Source organism: Excalfactoria chinensis, chromosome 10 (assembly GCF_039878825.1).
Source record: "Excalfactoria chinensis isolate bCotChi1 chromosome 10, bCotChi1.hap2, whole genome shotgun sequence".
Classification (NCBI taxonomy): Eukaryota; Metazoa; Chordata; class Aves; order Galliformes; family Phasianidae; genus Excalfactoria; species Excalfactoria chinensis.
In genome coordinates, this window is record NC_092834.1 from 1,480,731 (window position 1) to 1,500,111 (window position 19,381).

The following is a 19,381-nucleotide window of genomic DNA, read 5'->3' on the forward strand; positions in this document are numbered from 1 at the left end:
TGCAGTGCCCCAGAGTGTGGGCAGGGCTCAGAGCTGATGGCAGTGCAGGCAGTGCAGGCAGTGCAGGCAGTGCAGGCAGTGCAGAGCATCTCGGTGAGCGCTGGCACTGTGCGCTGTTCGGGCAGCGGGATGCACTGATGCTGGTTAATAGACTGAGGTCCCATAAAATTCAGTCTCCCTTAACACAGAGCATTCCTGTTTGCTGCCCTCAACTGGGTCAGCATTGAGCAGTCCAACTACTGTCCAGCAATAATGTGCAGAGACCCAACGCCCGAGGGGCTGCTGTACTGCCCTCCTGGCACAGCTCACTGCCTTCCCACCTGCAGGCTGACTGCAGCCTGACTAAAGGCAAACTCACACAGCTGGCTCTTGCAGGACAGAGAACCTCCATCCTGCATGTGCAATTGGCTTCTCCCTCCCTGAGCCCCCATCTGAGCAGAGCACCAAACACCCCACAGTCAGAGTGCTCCAACAGCAACACAGCCCAACCAGAATCACTGGAGCAGCACTCTGGATGCAGCTCCCACAGCTACACAGCCCCATACCCACCAGATCAACTAACCAGTGTGCTCTGACAAAGGTGAAGGGATGGAGCACTTTGTGGCAAGGAAATGAAGGAGCAGGAGAGCAGCTTCAGCGTGAGCGTAGGGTTTCACTGCCTACAATACTCTAATGAGATAGTTGACTTTCCGTAAGTCACGCTCATCTGGATCTCATTACGAGTGGTGGCTGAGATCCAGGGCTGAAATGCTCTGGCCCGAGTGCAGGACAATTTCAAAACAAAATGGACTCCAAACATCTGGAGAAATGAAGAAAGTGGGAGCGTACCGAGCAGGACTCGGGCTGCAGCTGAGCCGTGGCACCTCCCTGTCGGCCAGCAGCTGCACGCAGGGTGCGTCGGCACAGCCGTGCTGCTCTGGGAGGCAGAGGCTGCCCTGCACTTCCAAATGAGGCTGACTGAAAGGGTGCGCAGTCAAGCAAGTATTTCAAAATCGTATTTGGCTGCAGTCTGCGCCAGCTTTTTTTCTCTCATAAAATGACATTCATTTTCTGACAGATTTCACCTCCCCTGCTCTTACTACCAGCACCACTTTTACTCCCTTTGCTGCTCTTAGGGATGTTTGTTTGTTCATGCAGTGGGGCAACAGTGACACGAATTACAGAGTTCTGTGTCCTCACACCCTGTGCTGTCAGAACAACCACATCGTCCATCCCAGACTCCATCTCCTTTATCACATCTAATAGGAATCCTGCTTCTCCCACCGCCTTCACTCACCTTGAAGTAGCCACGCAATGACAAGCACTAAGAGCAGGATGAGGGGATGTAACAGCAGCAACTCTTTAACAGTTTTCCATATGTGCATTTTCATGCCGAGTTGTTTTGACTTTAATCTCTATTAGTCACCGATAAAAGAAAACACCAAACCTAACCCGTATCTGTGAGGAAGCACTCACACTGATCCTGTCCTGATAACAGTGTCATACCACAGCCATCCGAAACCTATCAAATACACACCCGAGTTTAAGAAAAAACAGGTACTATTTGCCACACAGAATCACACAGATGTGTCTGCTGTGCTTCAGGTACGGCTGGCCTGCAAAGCACTGTGACCAAACACACGTGGGTTTCCAATACATCCCATGAGAGGATATATCTGATATATCACAGAGAGGATGGGAAAAATAAGATATGAGGTCAGCACATTCTTAGCAAATACAAGGCGTGCATTGCCGAAGAGATACACCATTAGGCCTCCCAATCTCAAGGCCAAATAAGAAAGCTGTGCAGGACACTGTTGGGCCATGCATGAGCACACCACACACCACGGAACATGGGCTGACCTGTATTCTGCTCCCCAGCCCTTGACGAAGCTCATCCGAATCGTGCACATCCTGGTCAGCTGGTACACAGCTTCGAAGCCCTGGTTTACAGACTGAGCCAAGAGAGCTGCGAATTCCTGGTTGTTAAAGATCTTCAAGTTACATCCTGCGCATAAAGAACACAACCAAAACAAGGTGTTAGCCACATGAAGAAATCTGTTTCTTTATGAGAATGGAAAGAAACTCAATGCTGCTTTCCCATGTCCCCAGACCACGTGACACCATTCACAGACAGCTCAATGACAGCACTGCAAAGAGCCTGCTAAGGTTTTCCACAGCCCATGGGCTGAAAACCACATTATGGGACAGAGATCACTCACACATCAAGCTGCCACCTGCATGACCGGACCCGGGACCCTCAGATGAAACCTCACTTATACTAATTTCCATTGTGTATTCATTGAAAAGCCCACCGTAACACTTCCTGATAGCTACTGCTACAGAGCCTGAAACAAAGGAATGCATGGGTTAAAAATCACTGGTGCTGGATTTATGTGGTGCCTGTCAGCAGAATGAATGTTCTGAAGTGAAACAGCTCTGGGCAGCCAGAGCCCAGATAGCAGGGTTCAGGGGCTGGCAGCAGAGCTGTAACCTCTGTACATTTAAATCTGATGTGCCAAAGAATTTTCCTTTAGAAGTGATGTGCTCCCTGCAGTGTTTACTCACAGCTGAAAGACGGAAAACAACCTGTTCAGCTGTCCTAGGTGATACAGGTGAAAAGCAATCACGTTATCCGTGGTTAAAATAAGTAAATAAATACCTAACTTTCACACTTGCTTTCTCCCTGATAACCAGAAACGAGTTAAACCCTGAAACTTGGCATGCCGCTGGTGCTCATCTGGGATTACATATGGGCCGAGTCTGAAAAACAACCCGTTGGACTGTGATGAATTGTATTTTTCTAAGATCCCTTCAGAGCCTGCTCTCTTGGGCTGGGCCCACACTGCCATCTGTTTTGGGCCGAACCGCACACAGCAAAGCATAACCGCATTCAATGGCTCAGCAGCTGCAAAAAAAATACTGCTCGGTTTTGTGGCCATAAGAGAGCCCAGCCCAAGAACCACAGGCCTCATGGAGCACTAAGGGGTGCCGTGCCGGGCACACTGCAGCCTAAGAGGGGAAAATAAGATGGGAGAGAGCACAGGGAACGAGCTATGGCAAGGAAAGGAAACAGTCTGATCAGACTGCAAGCTGCTCAGGCCTCAGGAGCGCTGTGAGCAGGTCTCCCTGTGACCAGGCCTGGCAGGAAGTGGTACAACCCGGCCTCATCAACAGCGGAATGAAGAAACCGCTTCAAAACCAACAAGAAATTGAAGACGAATCTGAGAAGGCAGCGGGGCTGTGGCAATAGCAGGGAGAGCCGGCGTCCAAGAAATGTGCCTGAGATGGATCTACAGCGGAAATGTGGGCTGTTTATGTTTTCAGATGTTGACTCCAGCCCGGGTGGACTCCTGTGATGTGGCTGGAGAATTAAGTCATGTTTGTAGCACTGGCAGCTGCTCCCTAAGCGTCTGAGAAAGGAAACCCATTTAGATGGGCCAGGACTTGCAGTGTATGGATCTCTCTTCTAAAAAAAAAGAGGATCTTTATTCAAGTATTTCTAAATGAAAAAGTTACTTTTTAAACATATAAGGACTTTTCAATGTTTTTTAAAAAAAAGACGTAGGTTTGGAAGCCTAACTAAACAGCCTTTTGAAAAGCATCTTCTCATCCCAGCTCATGTGTGTATCTAACAGAAATAGCTGGTTTTCCCAAATACACACAATGATGCCTCCTCTAACATTTCGGCATACCTCACAAGTGACATTTCTCTAGAATAAAGCTCACAGAAAAAAGGCTGTACTACAGAACAGAAACCAGCAACAGTTTATTACAGACCAATCTAAACTGAGTAAAAAAACCCTAAGTTATCTTCTTTCATAGGAAATTACAAGCAGGACTATTAGACAATTCCAACACGGACACACCGTGCTGAACACACGGCAGATCCTGCTTGAACTGTGCAGCACTGTTTCTTCCTACCCGTGTGTGTCCTTACCCGGTGGGATCTTGCAGACCGTTGCAGGGTGCCAGCCGTAGCGCTGGTTGCAGTTGGGAGACTGGACAAAAATGGCACTGTCACTAAGGCACTCGGCAAACACCTCGCCACCGATGTAGTACAGCCTCACTCCTCTTCCTGAGAAACACAGAGCACAGCTGAGGGTTAGTTCAGAACGGACATCTGCAAAACCTGGGAGCTGAGTGGGAAGAGGCACAGCCAGGTCCACACCTGACAGCTCAGAAGGCAGTTGAACCATGAATGATGGCAATGAAAACCAGCTCAGACCTGCGCTCAAGCCGCACTTGGCCGCACAGTCTCACCACCTCCCAGCCTGCTACTCCAAACAGCAACGACCACGATACCTTCATATGAATGTACTACTAATTAACACAGTTTTCAACCTTTTCTGAATCACCACGGCTGCATACAACTGCTTGTTTATTTACTTCATTACTGACTTGGAATTAAAACATCCAGTGTTTCCAAAGAGCTGCCTTTTCCTTTAGACTGTATTTGTACACAAGGACAAACACACCCTTCGTATAAGAGTTTGCACATATTATCAAAACCTCAGTTAATAAATTCAGGAATTCGTTTCTGTCACACAAATAAATATTAGCTGTGGTCTTACACGGCTGTTTGAAAGTGCTGCTTTCGTTCTTCCATGCTGCACAAGGAGCCTGCTGAATTAGGGGCTGGTTTCTGAATCCTGGCTCGTGTTTGCTGTGTGAGTGCATTGCTGTTCTCTTTCTATTTAGTTTTCAGTGCTACAAATCAGTTTACAAGGAAGGAAAGATCCTCCCGTAAGAACCTTTACTGTGCAGAAAAAGATATATAGGGGAATATAAGGAATACACACAATGATCTCTAACATCCACCCAAATGAAGTTCTTTACACTGCGTGCAAGAATACAAACTCCACCTCTGTTAAATGCAGTTACTGGAGTGTTTCTCGGTGCCTCTTTAATTGTATTTTCATAAAAGAATACAATTAGTGTTCCCTTATGGTGGATTAACCCAAATCACCATGGATACTGCAACCCCACAGCGTCCTAAAATGGACAGAGCTGCATGCCATTAGGTAACTAAAAGGCTCTGCGGGCAGATCCCCACCTTCTGCCCTGAAAAACACCAAGGAAAATAAGGAGACAGAAGTTACCGATGTGCCGCCTGGTGAGCTCCACTGCTGCATTTCTGTTCACATTAGAGAGCAGACCAAGGCAGAAGCGTTCAGAATTCGACGGGTCGGTGAAACCATCCACAGTCATGGAGGGCTGCGAGGCGTGGAACGTCTCCCCCACACGCTGGTTGAGTTCATAGTAGGATATGGAGCACCAGAACGCCGGCTCGCAGTAGGTAACGGGCTGCAGATCTGCACACAAATAAAAAGCAAAATGAGTCACAGGCCCTTAGGAGAAGGGGGGGATGAGGAAAGCGCCTGTTCTGAAATATTGTTCTGCTTCATTCCTCGGGCTCGCTGCAACCACCGAGCTTTAATTACTTGACAGATTTCAATGGAGTGCAGTGAGGAAGTTACATCACCCCTGAAGCTTTTGGCACGTGGAACAATCAAAATAGTCAAAGATATAAGTCATGGAGTAAGCGGGGTGTCACTCCACTATCTTGGAGAAAATCCTCAAAGTGAAGTTAGCTTTTCTACGAAGCACGGGACCGGTTCTAGGTAGGCAGCACCCCAACAACAGAAGAGCAGAGAAAAAGAAGAAAAACTTGGAAAGACCACAAACCTGCCTGCAGTGCCACCGCTCTCCAGAATCCTGATGCTGTGCACTTAGAGCAAAGCAGCCAGCAAGCACCACTGCTCCTCTGACTGCAAGGATCTCTGCAGCTATTTTAACACTGACACGTTGTATGTAACTGCCTTCACAAGAATCAAAACATTCTTTCTTCCAGCCCAACTCATTTCACGTTTTCAAAAGAAAAACCATTTCCCCCATAGGTGGAAACGTTTCTTTTATGGGGTTACAGACCGAGGCAGCCAAGTGAAAGGTGGGGCATTCAGATGGCTTTGGGTGATGTAACTGCTCCCCTGAATCCAAGGAGTTATGCTTATATTGTTGGAAATGCTGCACTAGATGGTGGTCAGTCCTACTATAAGCCATGGATCTACTGAGCTGAAACAGTGGAAAGCAGCACGAGCTAATTGATAAGAGCCGCATTTCCCAAATTCAATGTAAGAAATAAAAGCAAGAGAAGATTTCTTCCATTTCTTTCATGGAGCTCAACCCCAGCCGTTCTCACAGCTTCCCCATCGGCTGCTCTGGAAAGGCTGTGGTGAACCTGGGGCTGAGGAGATGGGCTCCATCCCAGCCTGCTCTCACCAAGGAGAGGCTGTGGAGCTTTGAGAGCCATTTCTCATCTGCTACTGCTTTCCTCTGTAACCTTCAGTAAGAGGCTGCAGCAGCCTGGCCTCAGCCACAAGACATGATGGATTCCTCACTGAAGGACAGACAGACAGTTTATTTCCAGCTTATCTGCAACTTGAGAGACACAAACCAACAAACGGTTTTAAGAAAAGCTCATCTCTGAACAAATGCAGCTGAGGTTTACTGGTGCTGCTTTCTGCTGTCATTTGTAGTCTTAGGTTTTGGCATAAGCTGCCACAGAGCTGTGTTAGAACTGCCCTGAGTACTCAATTCCTGGGTCTACTGTTTGGGAAAATATAACAGCAAGCAGTTCGGCTAAAAGCAAAGAATCTCGAGGGGACACACAGAGGTCAAAATCATGATGCATTACAACCAAGTAGATCCTACCTGAATCATTACCATACATTTCCAAACCTGACTTCTTACAGCTTTGCTTTCCCAGGTGTCCGTTGAGCACTGCCATGCTATCCACACCCATCCTGCATTGCCTCCATAAGACCAAAGTTCTATCTGTCCAGATGCAGAACTAAAAGCTTGCCAGGTGCTCTGCGCTCTCTACGATGTGCTCTAAGAACAGTTCTAATCCCAGCTGTGGTCAGGGTGTTTGCTAAACTCTGCTCATCAGAAGTCACTGATTTATGTTATCTAACTGCACTAATTGCAGTTACTCCTAACTCCCTCAGAAGCAACAAGATAAATAAGTGCGCTCACTTCCTTTCCCTCTGTGCTGTCTTTGCACTGCTTAGAAAAATAGTGTTTCAACACGGAGTCATAGAGGCTTATGTTACTGATGGATTTGCCCACAGGGCATGTGCTTATTTCACTTACTGCTTTTGCGTCAAGTCATTTGCAGAGCAAGCACTGACAATGGATTTCCTGTGCACCAAGGGACTGCCTTGCTCCCAAATAACATGCATGCAACCTCAGGCCTGGCCCTCGGCCAGCATAAACTCCCTGACTTCATTCTGAGCGTCCAAACAGTGCTGGCAGCTCTGCTTTCATTGGGGCTTTCTGTATTCTTTCCAGTTCAAACTTCATCGATACAGAAGAGATCACCGGGTACCTACAACTTCTAGTTACATCTTATGTTTGACAACTGAAGGGTCCAAATCAAAACCTGAATGTTTGCAAAGCCACCGCACAAGCAGAAAGGAGACAAAAGGTCCCAAATGGTTACCATGCAACACCTTGTTTTGTCCGTGGATGAAAAGATGAACTGAAAGTCCCTCGGTTCCATCAATTACAGCTTGGTATCAAAATACACACAATTGCAGCTCAAACCAACCTTGCTCCTATTGTTCTAGCCAGCTTGCCTCATGCTAGTTTATGGTCTTTGTAATTCTTTGGAATATGGCCATGGGATGAAGTCCAAAGTTCAGCTGACACAAAGTAAACTGCCTTAAAAGCTTCAGGCAGTTCTGTTCAAATAAACCGTCAGTTGTAATGCTGGGACATTACTTCCTTAGCAGTAAAACTTCAAAAAATACACGCTATATTCTTTAGATTTTACATTTTATTTTCTTAGCAAACAGAGAGAGAAATCCCCCCTTCAACTTCTGCAGATGAAAGTGCAGCCCTGGACACTGCAGCGTCCCACTCATCCACACAATTACACAGCACAGCAAAAGCAACACACCACTGCAGGCCACCAACCAGCTTCTGTCTGACTGGGGGGAGAATCTGCAAAGCTGAGGGAAAGCTCAGCCCACACAGCCCCTCTCTGGCCTGCAGGGCTGAAGGAGCGAAGGGCTGCTGCTGTGAGCAGCTCCTTATCTCAGACGTGCCGCCTGTGAGGCAGCAGATGATGACAGATTCTTCATTCGACAGTTGCTGAGAGTTGCTCAGTATGTACCATTTTATTTGTCGCTTTGCAGCTTTCTCACAGCAAAAAATTATTATAAAACCCTAAAATGAGACAAAAGGTTCCTACATTTGTGGGAACTTCTGCCTAAGAGCAGTAAGGACTTGGTTTGAAAAACTCAAAGATATCTTTTAATGCTGCTGAGTTCAATGCTCTTCTGATGTCTGTTCCCTAGACTACAAAGAGATTCCTCGTGGTTAACCAGCCTCACCTGCTCCTATTTAGTTCTCTGTCACCAGACTGCACGTTAGGCGTCCTGCAGGCACATCAGCTGAGCAGCATGTGTTAGGAGCCCTGTCCTGGTTAGAAAGGATATGTGCTGGGGCCTCTTTCCTAGAAACTACTTTTCTCCTTATGTAAGGCAGATGCCACAGTCAGCTTGCCAGGTTGGTTTTGTTACGTATAGTTTGGCTTTTTATTTTTAGGTTGACAAAAAATGCAAGAAATTCACATCAGCTCTTCAGCTGCACACTTGAGCATAACAGATTCGGACAGGGGGGGAAAAGAAAACCAAAGAGCTAGCGATGTATTCCTCTCTGAGGTTCTAAGAGTTAAAATGAGTAAAAGTCTAGTGGCATTGTGGCAATATATTCCATGCGTTCAAATAAATAAGTAAATAGAGAGGAGAGAAAAGAAATCCCCTTCAACAGCCCCAAGATATCCACAAGTCAGCCAATGGCTGACAAATTTTGGAGCAGAGTCAAAGTACCCTCTGCCAGGATTAAAAGCATATGCAAACTTTATGGCTATGGTTATTCAAGAGTAATCTCTAGTGGCCTGTGTCTGCTGGCTTAACGAACATGCGGAGAAGTGATCCTGCAGCTAGCCAGAGCTATGAGCGTGTTTTATGAGAAACTGTTGAGAGCAATTTCAAATACAGTGAGAGCTCAGACTGATGAAGATCAGACCTTCCCTGCCTGTAGGTATGAAAATGAAGAGCAGAAACTCTGGGAAATAACAGAGGTTCAGGGAGAGCCACAGGACACCTCCAGCAGGATCTCAAAGGCAAAGGTCCCGTTCAACAGCTTTCTACTTCTCCATGAGAGAAGCAGAAAGGAAGGATCCCCAGGCTCCTACAAGCATAAGGCCCGTGAAACCTCTAATGCTCAAAGAGGTCTGTGACATCTGTGCATCTCCATATGCTAGTGTTCTTGCCCTCTCTCCACTTATTAGAACTCTCCAATCACACACCAACCAGACAGCCTCCTCCATTTGCTCAGTTGTTAGCAGAAAGAAGCACCAGTTGTGCTCAAAACCTAACCAACCTCAAGAAATAACCTCGTCGTTAAAAGGTCATACTCTTGGCTGTAATTACACACAGTTCTCAAGATCACACACTTACCCAGATTATTGTGTGCCGGAGACATAGGATTTGGTGATAAGTTTGGAGAACCTGAAAATCAAGACATTGTAATTATTAGTATGGCATCTGCACAAAGAAAAACACTCACACAAAATCTTCTGTGCTGCCCAGGCTTGTTGGGAGGGAAATCCCACTTCTTAGCAAAGTCTCATTTTGTGACATCAGCAACTTCTCTGATGTTGATTACCACTTAAATGAGCTTCCAAATGCTATTACCTACTATATCAACTTGCTCCATCTGCAATACTGTTGAACATCTTCACAAGAGTTTAATTCACTTAAACTCTTCCCATTAATTTTCAGAACTGTGCATGCAGTTGCCTGCTTTACTTTCACATGCAGCTATCAAAACTCCAGGCACCATCATGACAGCTACACTCAAACCCAGTTAGATGAGCATTTCAGAGCTCTACTATTCATTGCTAATCACTGTTAACAGTACAAAACACACCACTGGTGCTGGGACAATGGAGTATTGCATCAACCTACACAGTTCTGACCAAATAATTGTGGAAATTTTACCCCATCGTTCCAATTCTGCCCACAAATTTTGTGCACGTATTTCAAATATCTGCACTCTGATGTCGAGAGCAAGTTCCAGTTTCTGGATGCCACATGGAAGCGAGCAGGTGGTACAGCCCATCCATTCTTCCCTCTCACACTGAGTTCAGCTGGTTTCTTCAGAATTTGTTTTTTATAACAAATGAACTCCATGACATCTGAAGGAAGGGATCTCGCATTCGAACACGAACTGAGAGTATTTATAGCATCTTCCAGGCCAATCCACTCTCCCCAAAAGCCATACATACATTCCGAATGTCAACCGCATTACCAATGATTATATGCACTGAAATGCATTGTGTCATCAGGCTTATGTTTGATGTAGACAAGTAAACCCACACTCCTTTCTGCCATCTGTACAACTGTGGTGCAAGACTGCAAATCAATCATCTCTCTTTTGGAATCCCATGTATGCTCTGTGGCTGAAGTCATACAGAGAAGCCAGGATAATTGCATGCAGTATGCACTGAGAAAGTTCTGCATGCCTGTTTTTATGCAAGTGCCATGTAAGGCTGCTCAGTCTAAATCTGCTCTAACACTACTTGTTTTTTTGGCAACGTGACAGAACCTCGCCTGATAACCTTTGCTGGGATACATCCACTAAATAATAAGCCCATTTAAAAATAAATCTACCAGTGGTCATTTCAAATGTAGTTAACTGGACGTTTCAGTATGTACAGCAGACAGAAAAATGCCTCTTTGGAAAATGGCAACTACTTGCACCATATTCCTGTGCATACAGATGCATGAACACGCCACAGTGTAAGCTATTGTTAGGTATGTCTCTGCTGTTCCAGGCTCCTGCTTAGCAGCATCTAATGACGGATGTTAGGGAGAACAGGAACATGCTGTACCTTTCAGCAGCTCTAAAACACACTGTCCTGTGCTTTACATGAGATGTCAGGCTACATTTGCACTCCTACAGGGATAAAATAACTCTCACCACCATCTGATCTTCAGAGCTCCGATGAAAAGCTTTAGAAGTTTAGATATGACCTAGAAAGCTATACATGGCAAAAAATGATTTACCTGCATCCATGCTGGGGTTCATCTGGTGGTCACTGGTTTCTCCATCCTCACTCAAATAGCCCGGAGGAGGTGTCTCTAGAATCATAAAATGATCAAAGTCATTGCAACTGGATGAAAGGTCTGGATTTGACAGCAAAAACATTTACTTTGTTATTTGCAACAAGCTTTTTCGTTTAATTATTTTTCTTCCTCCAACTGTTAAGGGCAAGAGCAGAGCATACTGATCAATAACAGAGGAGGGAAAAAACAACATCAGGATTTTCGGTTCCATAAAACTTTAAGCCACGTAGACAGTTTTCTGTCCAGAGATTGCCCCTTTCCTGCTGTGCAGCTGCACCGTTTGCCCATACAAATAAGGTGTAAATTGCTTGTGAAAAAAGATGCATAAATAGAAAGGCTCGATTCCATCAGAAATCTACACTTTTACTCAAATTAAACTGGCTGAACGTCAGTCAAATCTAAGGGAACATTCAGCTTTAGATTACACAATAAACTGAGTATGCCCTACCGAAGGGAAGAAGTGAGTTTGAAGGAAACAAAACTTCAAACAGCACTGCCATCATTCTACATTCACAGCTGTCATCTGCTTCTGTACACTTTCCCATTTCTTTGCTTCATGGCAACGACAGAAATAAAGACTTGCCACTCATTCAGCTCAGCACACGCAGACACGACTGACTGTGCAGTGTGACCCTTCTCCCTCCGCTCGCTAGATGGAGAGATGCCATACCTGGGATGTAGTTGCTCTGCGGCTCAATGCCTGCTGGGAAGTTAGTGTTCTCTGGAATAGAGTGACTGTAATCGTCCAGTGGTGGGAACTCAGCTGGGATCTCCGTGTGCCGAGGCACCAGCACTGGGGGTAACACTGCACAAATGGGAAAGAGAGAGACCAGGATTAGCAGCTTTAAAATAAAATGACTGAAACCCCAGATAATGAAAAGTAACCAGTCTGGAGTACCACCCTTGCATACACACAACATCAGAGTCACTAATTAACGGGCACAATTTGATAGTTGCTTCTGAAATAACAGCAGCAGTTAAAGATGCTATTAACGCATCTCAGCTGGGGATGGGATGTGTGCTTAGTTGAACACACCCAGGCTGTTTGCCTCCTCTAAGGCAAAGAAACAAGTCTTCTTATTAAAAAAGATAATAAATACACCACACGATTCAAAAATGAAGAAATTCCACCTAAAATGAAATGGCAAGGTAGGATTAGCATCAACATTCAGCCTGGCTCTGCAGGTTTGTACCAACATGCAGCAGAACTATCTGCAGTTCCAGATGAAAGTCTCTCTCAGAGGCAGGAGTGCTCAGAACAGGAAGCTCAGGCGTGCTGGAAGCTATTCTTAAAGCTACTTCAACTTAACAGTAACCCTTTATCCTTTATACCAACAAGAGCAGCAGTGAGGGATGCGCAGAACACTGCCACAGTCCTCACTTGTAACTACTGTGTGTGTGAGTTGGTTCTGGGCACACAGGGACACATTAGGAAGCTGGCAACAAGGCAGCCTGCTCAACTTGTTTTTCATCGATTTTAAATGATATTTTCCCCCTGAGCACAGACTCATAAATTATTCTGCTGCACGCAGTAAGAGACTGTCATCAATAATACATACGCTTTGGTTTTAAAACCCTACGCCTGCTGCTTTCTTCAATTCTGAAATGCACGTATACGTCCCTCAGAAGGGACACACGGGGTCAGCAGTACCTGGGGTCTCCACTCGTTGGTAATGATAGGGGTTCACGCAGACTTCGTCCTTCTTCATGTTGAAGGCGTACTCGCACATCTCCATGGCCCGCAGCTCATGGTGGCTATGCAGGTCTGGCCACCGCCACAGCCGGCAGTAGATCACATGGGGAAGGCCCTTGCGGTGGGACACTTGCAGCCGGCCATCCAGAGACCTGCAGGAGGAACAAGAGAGGAGAGTTACGTGGGCTGGCACTGAAACACATCACTGACCTCATCCCACCAAGGAAGCCAATGTGAACGCTGCAGGCTCAGCGCATGGCTGGCCCACCAGGCTCCGCATTGTAGCACAATCCCCAGAGCCACCCAAACCCACTGAGATGCTGCTGCAGGATCCGGGCTGTCACACACAGCACGTCTCTGAAAAATGCAAAAATGTCTGTTTTACGTAACAGTCTTGCTTCAGATTCATTAATTTTCTGAAAAGACCTCAATTTGGAGGCATGAAGAAAGGTACCCCAGGTTAGAACGCATTAATTTAAAGACACTCTTTTAACATACACGCAGACAAGCACTCCTATTTCTACTCCCTGAAGTCCAGCCCTCCGCTTCCCTCGCTTTTCATTGTGACTGACATTAAACACTTCCGGGTTTTGGTGAAACACACTATTTTGGTCAAGGAAAGAGAGAATTTGAATTTCATTTGGAATTATTTGCCTCGGTTCTTTGTGTTGGCAGCCAATCCAGAAAAACCAACCCAACCCAACCCACACAAACAACTATTCAAGCAGTGGTTGTGCTGGTCTTGGCTGCCCTGGGAGACTCTTCCCAAAAACAGAGCTTGATAACACGCACACCTCTTGTAAACACTGCTGCAACAGCAAGGAAGGAGAAACAGCGTGGATCCCAGCTGCACCTGACGCAGGGAGCAGGGAAACACGTCACACGGTTGTGCATGGGAGGTATACACAACATCTATGCCATCACTCAGGGAACTGCTGGTACAGAGCACGAAACACTGAAATGCACAATTACATCTCAGCTCCAAAATATGCTCAACATCCACCTCTAAGCCCACTATCGGCTCTGATTCCCAGGTGTGCTCTCATGCCAAGCTCCTGAGCTCAGCCAAGATGAAAGCAGGCCTTCCAGGCGCACGACTCACAAGGACCTGGTTGGGAAGGTGGGAAAACTGGAACTGTTGCGTGCTCAGCCCCGCAGCCTGAACAGCTACAAACAGTTACCTAAGCCAAAACCAGCCTGAAAGCTGAGCGCAGCTCCCAAGTGTTGCTATCAGAGCTTTGCGTAAGGAAAAAAGAGATGCACTTTATGATCTTAACTAAAAAGACCTTCGAAATGAAAGAGCCATATGCTTTGTTTTCAATCACAATAACCTCCCCGTCTCCCCTCTCCCCTCAATAAGGAGATACAGTAAAAGAAATGACATTCCCCCAAAGCCCCGGAGGCCAATTACATTTTTATGATTGTGAAATCCCTCCTTGGTCCCTCTGCTGAGATGTGGGACAAAACAACGCTGTCTGCATTCATTGGAAGAGAACAGCTGAGCATCAGCGTGGTTTATTTCCTCCTGCTGTCCTGCCTCAGCCCTCCAGCAGTATTTTCTCCAAAGGATCCTGGGGCTGAGATGGGACAGGCTAACACTGTGCTCAGCACTGGAGCACTTCAGCATTTCTCAAGCCCAGAGCCCTTAGAAATGACCCACACACAGTCTGCCTCTCCCATCTTCATGCAGAGCAATCAGATAACAGAAGATGCCACAGCGCACAACCTTCAGCTCTCCTCAGCCATGGTCTGATGCACAGCCTGGCCCTGAGGGCTGAGTGGAGCGTACCCAAAACCACTTGAGAGCTCTGCACATCCAGCCTTCATTAAAACTTACAGAATCTAAGAGTCAAAGTTTCCATGAGGTTAGGGATGTGTTCCTTCCTCTGACCTTTCTTTCAGCCTGTGCTGAGCAGATCCCCATGTACAGCTGACTTTATTATGCCATCCTACCTAACGGGATTTCTTCTCAAAATACCAAAGCTTCTCTGCCCAACAATTCAGTGCTGGCTGGATCTCCAAAAGCAGCCACTTCTGGGACAGTGTCTCTTCCTTCCCAGTCAGCTGCAGTTGAACACATCAAGTGTCCCCATGCTGCACTATGGGATTAGGTAGCTAAGGCTGTGAAGAGCTCTTAATTTCAGTGTCCACGTTCAGACCTGAGTGGGTGATGCAGCCTCTCACCACGTTCCCAACCAGCACATATTCTGAGACTGCAGGACAGAACGAGAAAATGGTGCAATCCACAGCCTGTAGTCAGCACTGCCTGCCAGTGATGGAGCATGTAGGCTAGGAGACCCTGCAAGGAAATGCAGAAACAAAGCCAGAACGGAGCCAGGCTGTCGAGCTGATACCAGTTCACAATGACTTATAACAGAACTAAATTCAGAAACAACTCACACAAAGCCCTGATGTGAGCAGGTGTCCTTCCAGCACCAGGGGTGTCAGCAGCGAAGGCCGGGTCTGTGCACCCACAGCCATGCTCAGCTGTGCTTGGTGAGAAGCTGGCCTAACATGGAGGGCTGTAGCATGGTGTGTTCAAACACAACCAAGGAGCAGCCAGTGGGGTTACCCCAGCGTTACCAGCAGCAGTGATAAATACCCAGTGAGGAAAGTGCCAAGACTCCAGGAGTGCAATCAGGGAATTTCATTGCTTGCACAACAGCCTGAGGCACAGGCAGAACAGCACTGCAGTACCATGAGAAGCCAACAGAAACCCCTTGAGCCAAACACTTTAGGACTGATCCATCCCTATATGCTGCTACAAGCCACTTGCTAGGGAACTCAAACACCCCCAGCTGCTGCTCCAAAGCACCCAGACTACTGCAGCTCAGAGAACAACAGCCTGCAATGGCTCCTAATAGCAAAACCAGAGGAGGGAAGGAAAAGAATGACAAAAACACTGAAGCTTTTTCTTTTCAAACAGTCCACTGTAACTGTTTGAAAAAGAGTGAGGAGTAAAGAGGAAAGCATTACACTGCACAACAGGAATTTCATTTCTAGGCCTGATTATCTTGTTTTCTTTTCTCTTTTTTGAACCTGTGATTGAATTTGTGAGATCCTGAATCAGAAAAGAAAAACCAATCACTACCACCACCACCACTTACTCTCCTCACCGGGCGTTTTGCAGCTATTGTCCTTCAGATGGGTAACGAACCTCTTTCCCTGTACTTCTTCTCCTTTGAAAGTGAAGCTCAAATCACTGGAAGGCAGTAGTACAAATCAAGTAAAGTGATACGAGCCATAAGATACTGGAGGGAATTCAGTCAGCACAGGAGATTTCCAAATGTACTTCAACAGAGATCCAGTCCCCTGTCTCCCTTTCCCTTGCTGTTCACATATACATATGCTGCTGTTTGCAAAAGCCATCAGTTTTATATCACCATCATTAATCTTCCAAGAGAGCAAAACGCCTCCATGCTCACATAGCACCACGTGCAAAACGGGGTTAAGAGAAAAACAACCAGGAATAAAAAGTTTCAGTTACGCATTTCCATGGGGTTCTTATTAAAAACCACGAGCAGAAGCTGGTTTTTAAAGCTGTGACAAATAAGTTAGCAGTACGCTCTAAAAGGCACCAGGAATTATGGCCACAGGCTGTGATTTTCTCTCAAGCACAAAACATGATAAGTAGTTCCTTACTGGTCCTGCATCTGGTCTACACCAGGAAAGCAAGCGTTTATTCTTGTAGCAGAATCTGGCTTTTGTGCATACAGCACTGAAATATCCACAGGGCTTCGCTGAAAACTTGGATAAAACCTCAGCTTTCCCTGAATACTGGCCAAATGAAAAACACTGAATAAAAAAATGACCCATGCAGCACATTCGTAATTCAAAAGCTGATCCCTTGCCATCTCTTTCCCCTCAATTTGCTCAGCATCACTAGCTTTTCCAATTTCTGGAGCAGTTTTAACAATGCTGTCATTCACGCTCTAGAAATAGAAGTTAACTGCATCCAACTGAGACTTGCAACGCACCTTATCACACCACCATAGAACAAACTAGCCATGAGTACTCAGCACTTACATCTGTAGAAATTGAGAAGGATTAGCAAACACCCAGCGAGCCTGCAACACATCTCCATAGAAAGGATACATTTCGCTCTGGTCTCTCCCACCTGGAGTGCTTTACTCTTCCCTCTCTTGGACTTGGAAGGAAACACATCTCCTCTGTGCCTATAGATCCATCTCTACTGAGATGGATGCTCCTGGCCCTCACAGGATCCACAGCAGTGGAGCAAAAGGCACAAAGGATGAAGCGATGGACAGAGCTGGGAGGCCATGCAAAGGCTTTAGGTGAGCATTGCAGGTGTACTTACGGGCACAGGACCACAGGCAGTGAGCAGAACAGCTCCATGCATCTGCAGCCCATCAGGTCTTGAGCAGAGACCGCCACAGCCTAAAGCATCAGGTGGAGGGCTTACAGGTAGACAGTAAATCCCATTTCTCCTGACACTGCATAATTTTTCTACTCTGCTCTCATTTGTTCTGGGCTTGCAAAGCAGCTGACAGTACAGAAATGACCAGTACTCCCATGTGTGCTTCCTACCGCCTATTTACAGCTCTTGGTCTGTCCCAGGGCTTTGCAGATTTCCCCTTCCCCCCACCTGAAAGCTGAAGAAATGCAGCACAGAGAGTTGATGTCAGGATCAGATTATGACAGCATGAGTCATTTATTAAGATTCCAGTAATGCTAAGCTCTTTAGCAGGTGCCTTGAGACCATATTTTGCAGAGTCTAATTTCAGATTCAGACATAAGTACGCTTTATTGGTTTACCATAAACTGTCTGCCCATTGTTGCTCCTTCAGAGCCGCCTGCTGCTGGTCCTGCACCACTCAGCTCTCTCCTCTGCGCTCCACCACTTCTGTGATGGCACACAGATCAAAGCCCTGTTTCATTTACATTTCTTCAAAGATACATCTTGTTTTGTCACGCGATATCACAATCCGACTATTTTTTTCTTTTGTGCTTCTTATTAACCTCTAATTTACACCACTTCTGCTTATTCCGCAGCCACAGGACATTGGCTGCTGGCTGTCAAACCCAGCTCCCTTTCTTCTACTTAAGCCATTCTGTCATTAGATGCCCCTGCACCTTTCACCTCCTCATTCTGACCACCAGCAGCTCAGAAGATGGCTCATTCACTGACCCAATGCTTTGCCACTCACTGCGAGAGTCAAATGGGAAAAGCTTTACTTTGCTAAGAATGTAATAATTCACCAATACTAACTACTGCCAGCAGAAACTGGTAGAGAATAAGAGCTGTAGGCAGCATCTGCAGCCACCAGCGTTTCTGACATTCACATCCGAGCCCTGGTTCTTTTATTTATTCTAGCAAAGCCTGCCCAAATCTGTGTCAGATGCATCAGAGTTTATTTGTGCTTGAGCCTGGAGGGGCCTGGGGCAGAGGAAGCACGCACATGGGAAGCCTGGCCTCTCCAAAGGAGTGTGCCTTTTTGGAAACTCATTTATCACACCAGCTTGTCACTGCTTCCCAGAACCCTGTGTCTGACTCCAGTCATGAAATCCAAAGAGCAACGCACTCCTGCCCAGCCCAAGCAGCAGCTTTTCTGCGAGGAGATTCCAGGCATTCTCGTGGCTCTGTGTATTCGTACGTTCAGAGCAGTTTCGTAACGTGAAAATAGATGGAAATGCCAAAGAGATTCAGATTATCTTCCACAAGACAGAGCACATTAAAAACAAAAGTAATTCCAAAAAGAGAGAATAACTGAGGGGCAGGGTTCTGCCATCAATCTAGCAACCAAAAAAGCCGCTGTAAAACTCAGTTACTGCATTAACTTTCATAGCAACTCTACTGATTTACATTTAATATTTAGCTTCAAAATGCATCTTCTTGATGCTCAAAGGGAAAAAAAAAAATCTTCATAGCTTCACTGAAGCCAGGAGAGCTTTGCAAATTAGCATCAGCTGTGGATCCAGCCCAACTCAAACCAGAGGAAAAGAACCACGGGCCGGATGTGCTTCTTGATTGCCGAAAGCAAAAAGAAATGAAGGCACTGCACAGTGCTCCCGCAGAAGCCTCACACTGAGAACTTCTGCCCCACATAGACTGGCTGCTAACAAAAGCAAGAATGATTATTGTCAGGAGTGCTGAGAAATGACAGTTTTAAGAGCTTGGACTCTCCCTCACAACATACGCAATTGCCAGTGCCGTCCACAGGAACTTCATATAAATACCAGGAGTCGGAACTGACTTTCCAGATAAATGTTTGTGCATTCTATCAAGTTGGGTCAAAGCCAACATTTCTTATGGAAACATTTTTGGTGGTCTTGGGCAAAGAACATGTTTACTTTATAGCAGATACAGCTAAAAATATTGCGTGACAGCCTCCAATTATCTTGCTTGGAATAGTCTGAGGCTACTTGAGGTCCGTTGCTGTTATTTTCTTTATTATATAGTGAAAATGCTGCTGCTTTTCCTGCAATTTAAAAAGCTGCTATTTCAAGACGTGACATCTGTGTTGGTACCTCCCCCACACGGATAACA

General features: G+C 46.2%; 1 protein-coding gene across 4 annotated transcripts in view; it reads right to left on the minus strand.

Annotated features, from left to right (window-relative positions):
* SMAD3 (SMAD family member 3) overlaps positions 1-19,381 on the minus strand; it is a 63,746-nt gene that overhangs the window by 5,292 nt on the left and 39,073 nt on the right. For all 4 annotated transcript variants that reach the window (XM_072346040.1, XM_072346042.1, XM_072346043.1 and 1 more), the window contains exons 2-8: positions 12,832-13,025; positions 11,851-11,985; positions 11,121-11,195; positions 9,510-9,560; positions 5,082-5,294; positions 3,920-4,057; positions 1,843-1,987 (exon numbers count right to left, since the gene is read on the minus strand). In XM_072346040.1, the coding sequence (XP_072202141.1) occupies positions 1,843-1,987; positions 3,920-4,057; positions 5,082-5,294; positions 9,510-9,560; positions 11,121-11,195; positions 11,851-11,985; positions 12,832-13,025 (951 nt within the window). The remainder of the gene's footprint in view (positions 1-1,842; positions 1,988-3,919; positions 4,058-5,081; positions 5,295-9,509; positions 9,561-11,120; positions 11,196-11,850; positions 11,986-12,831; positions 13,026-19,381) is intronic.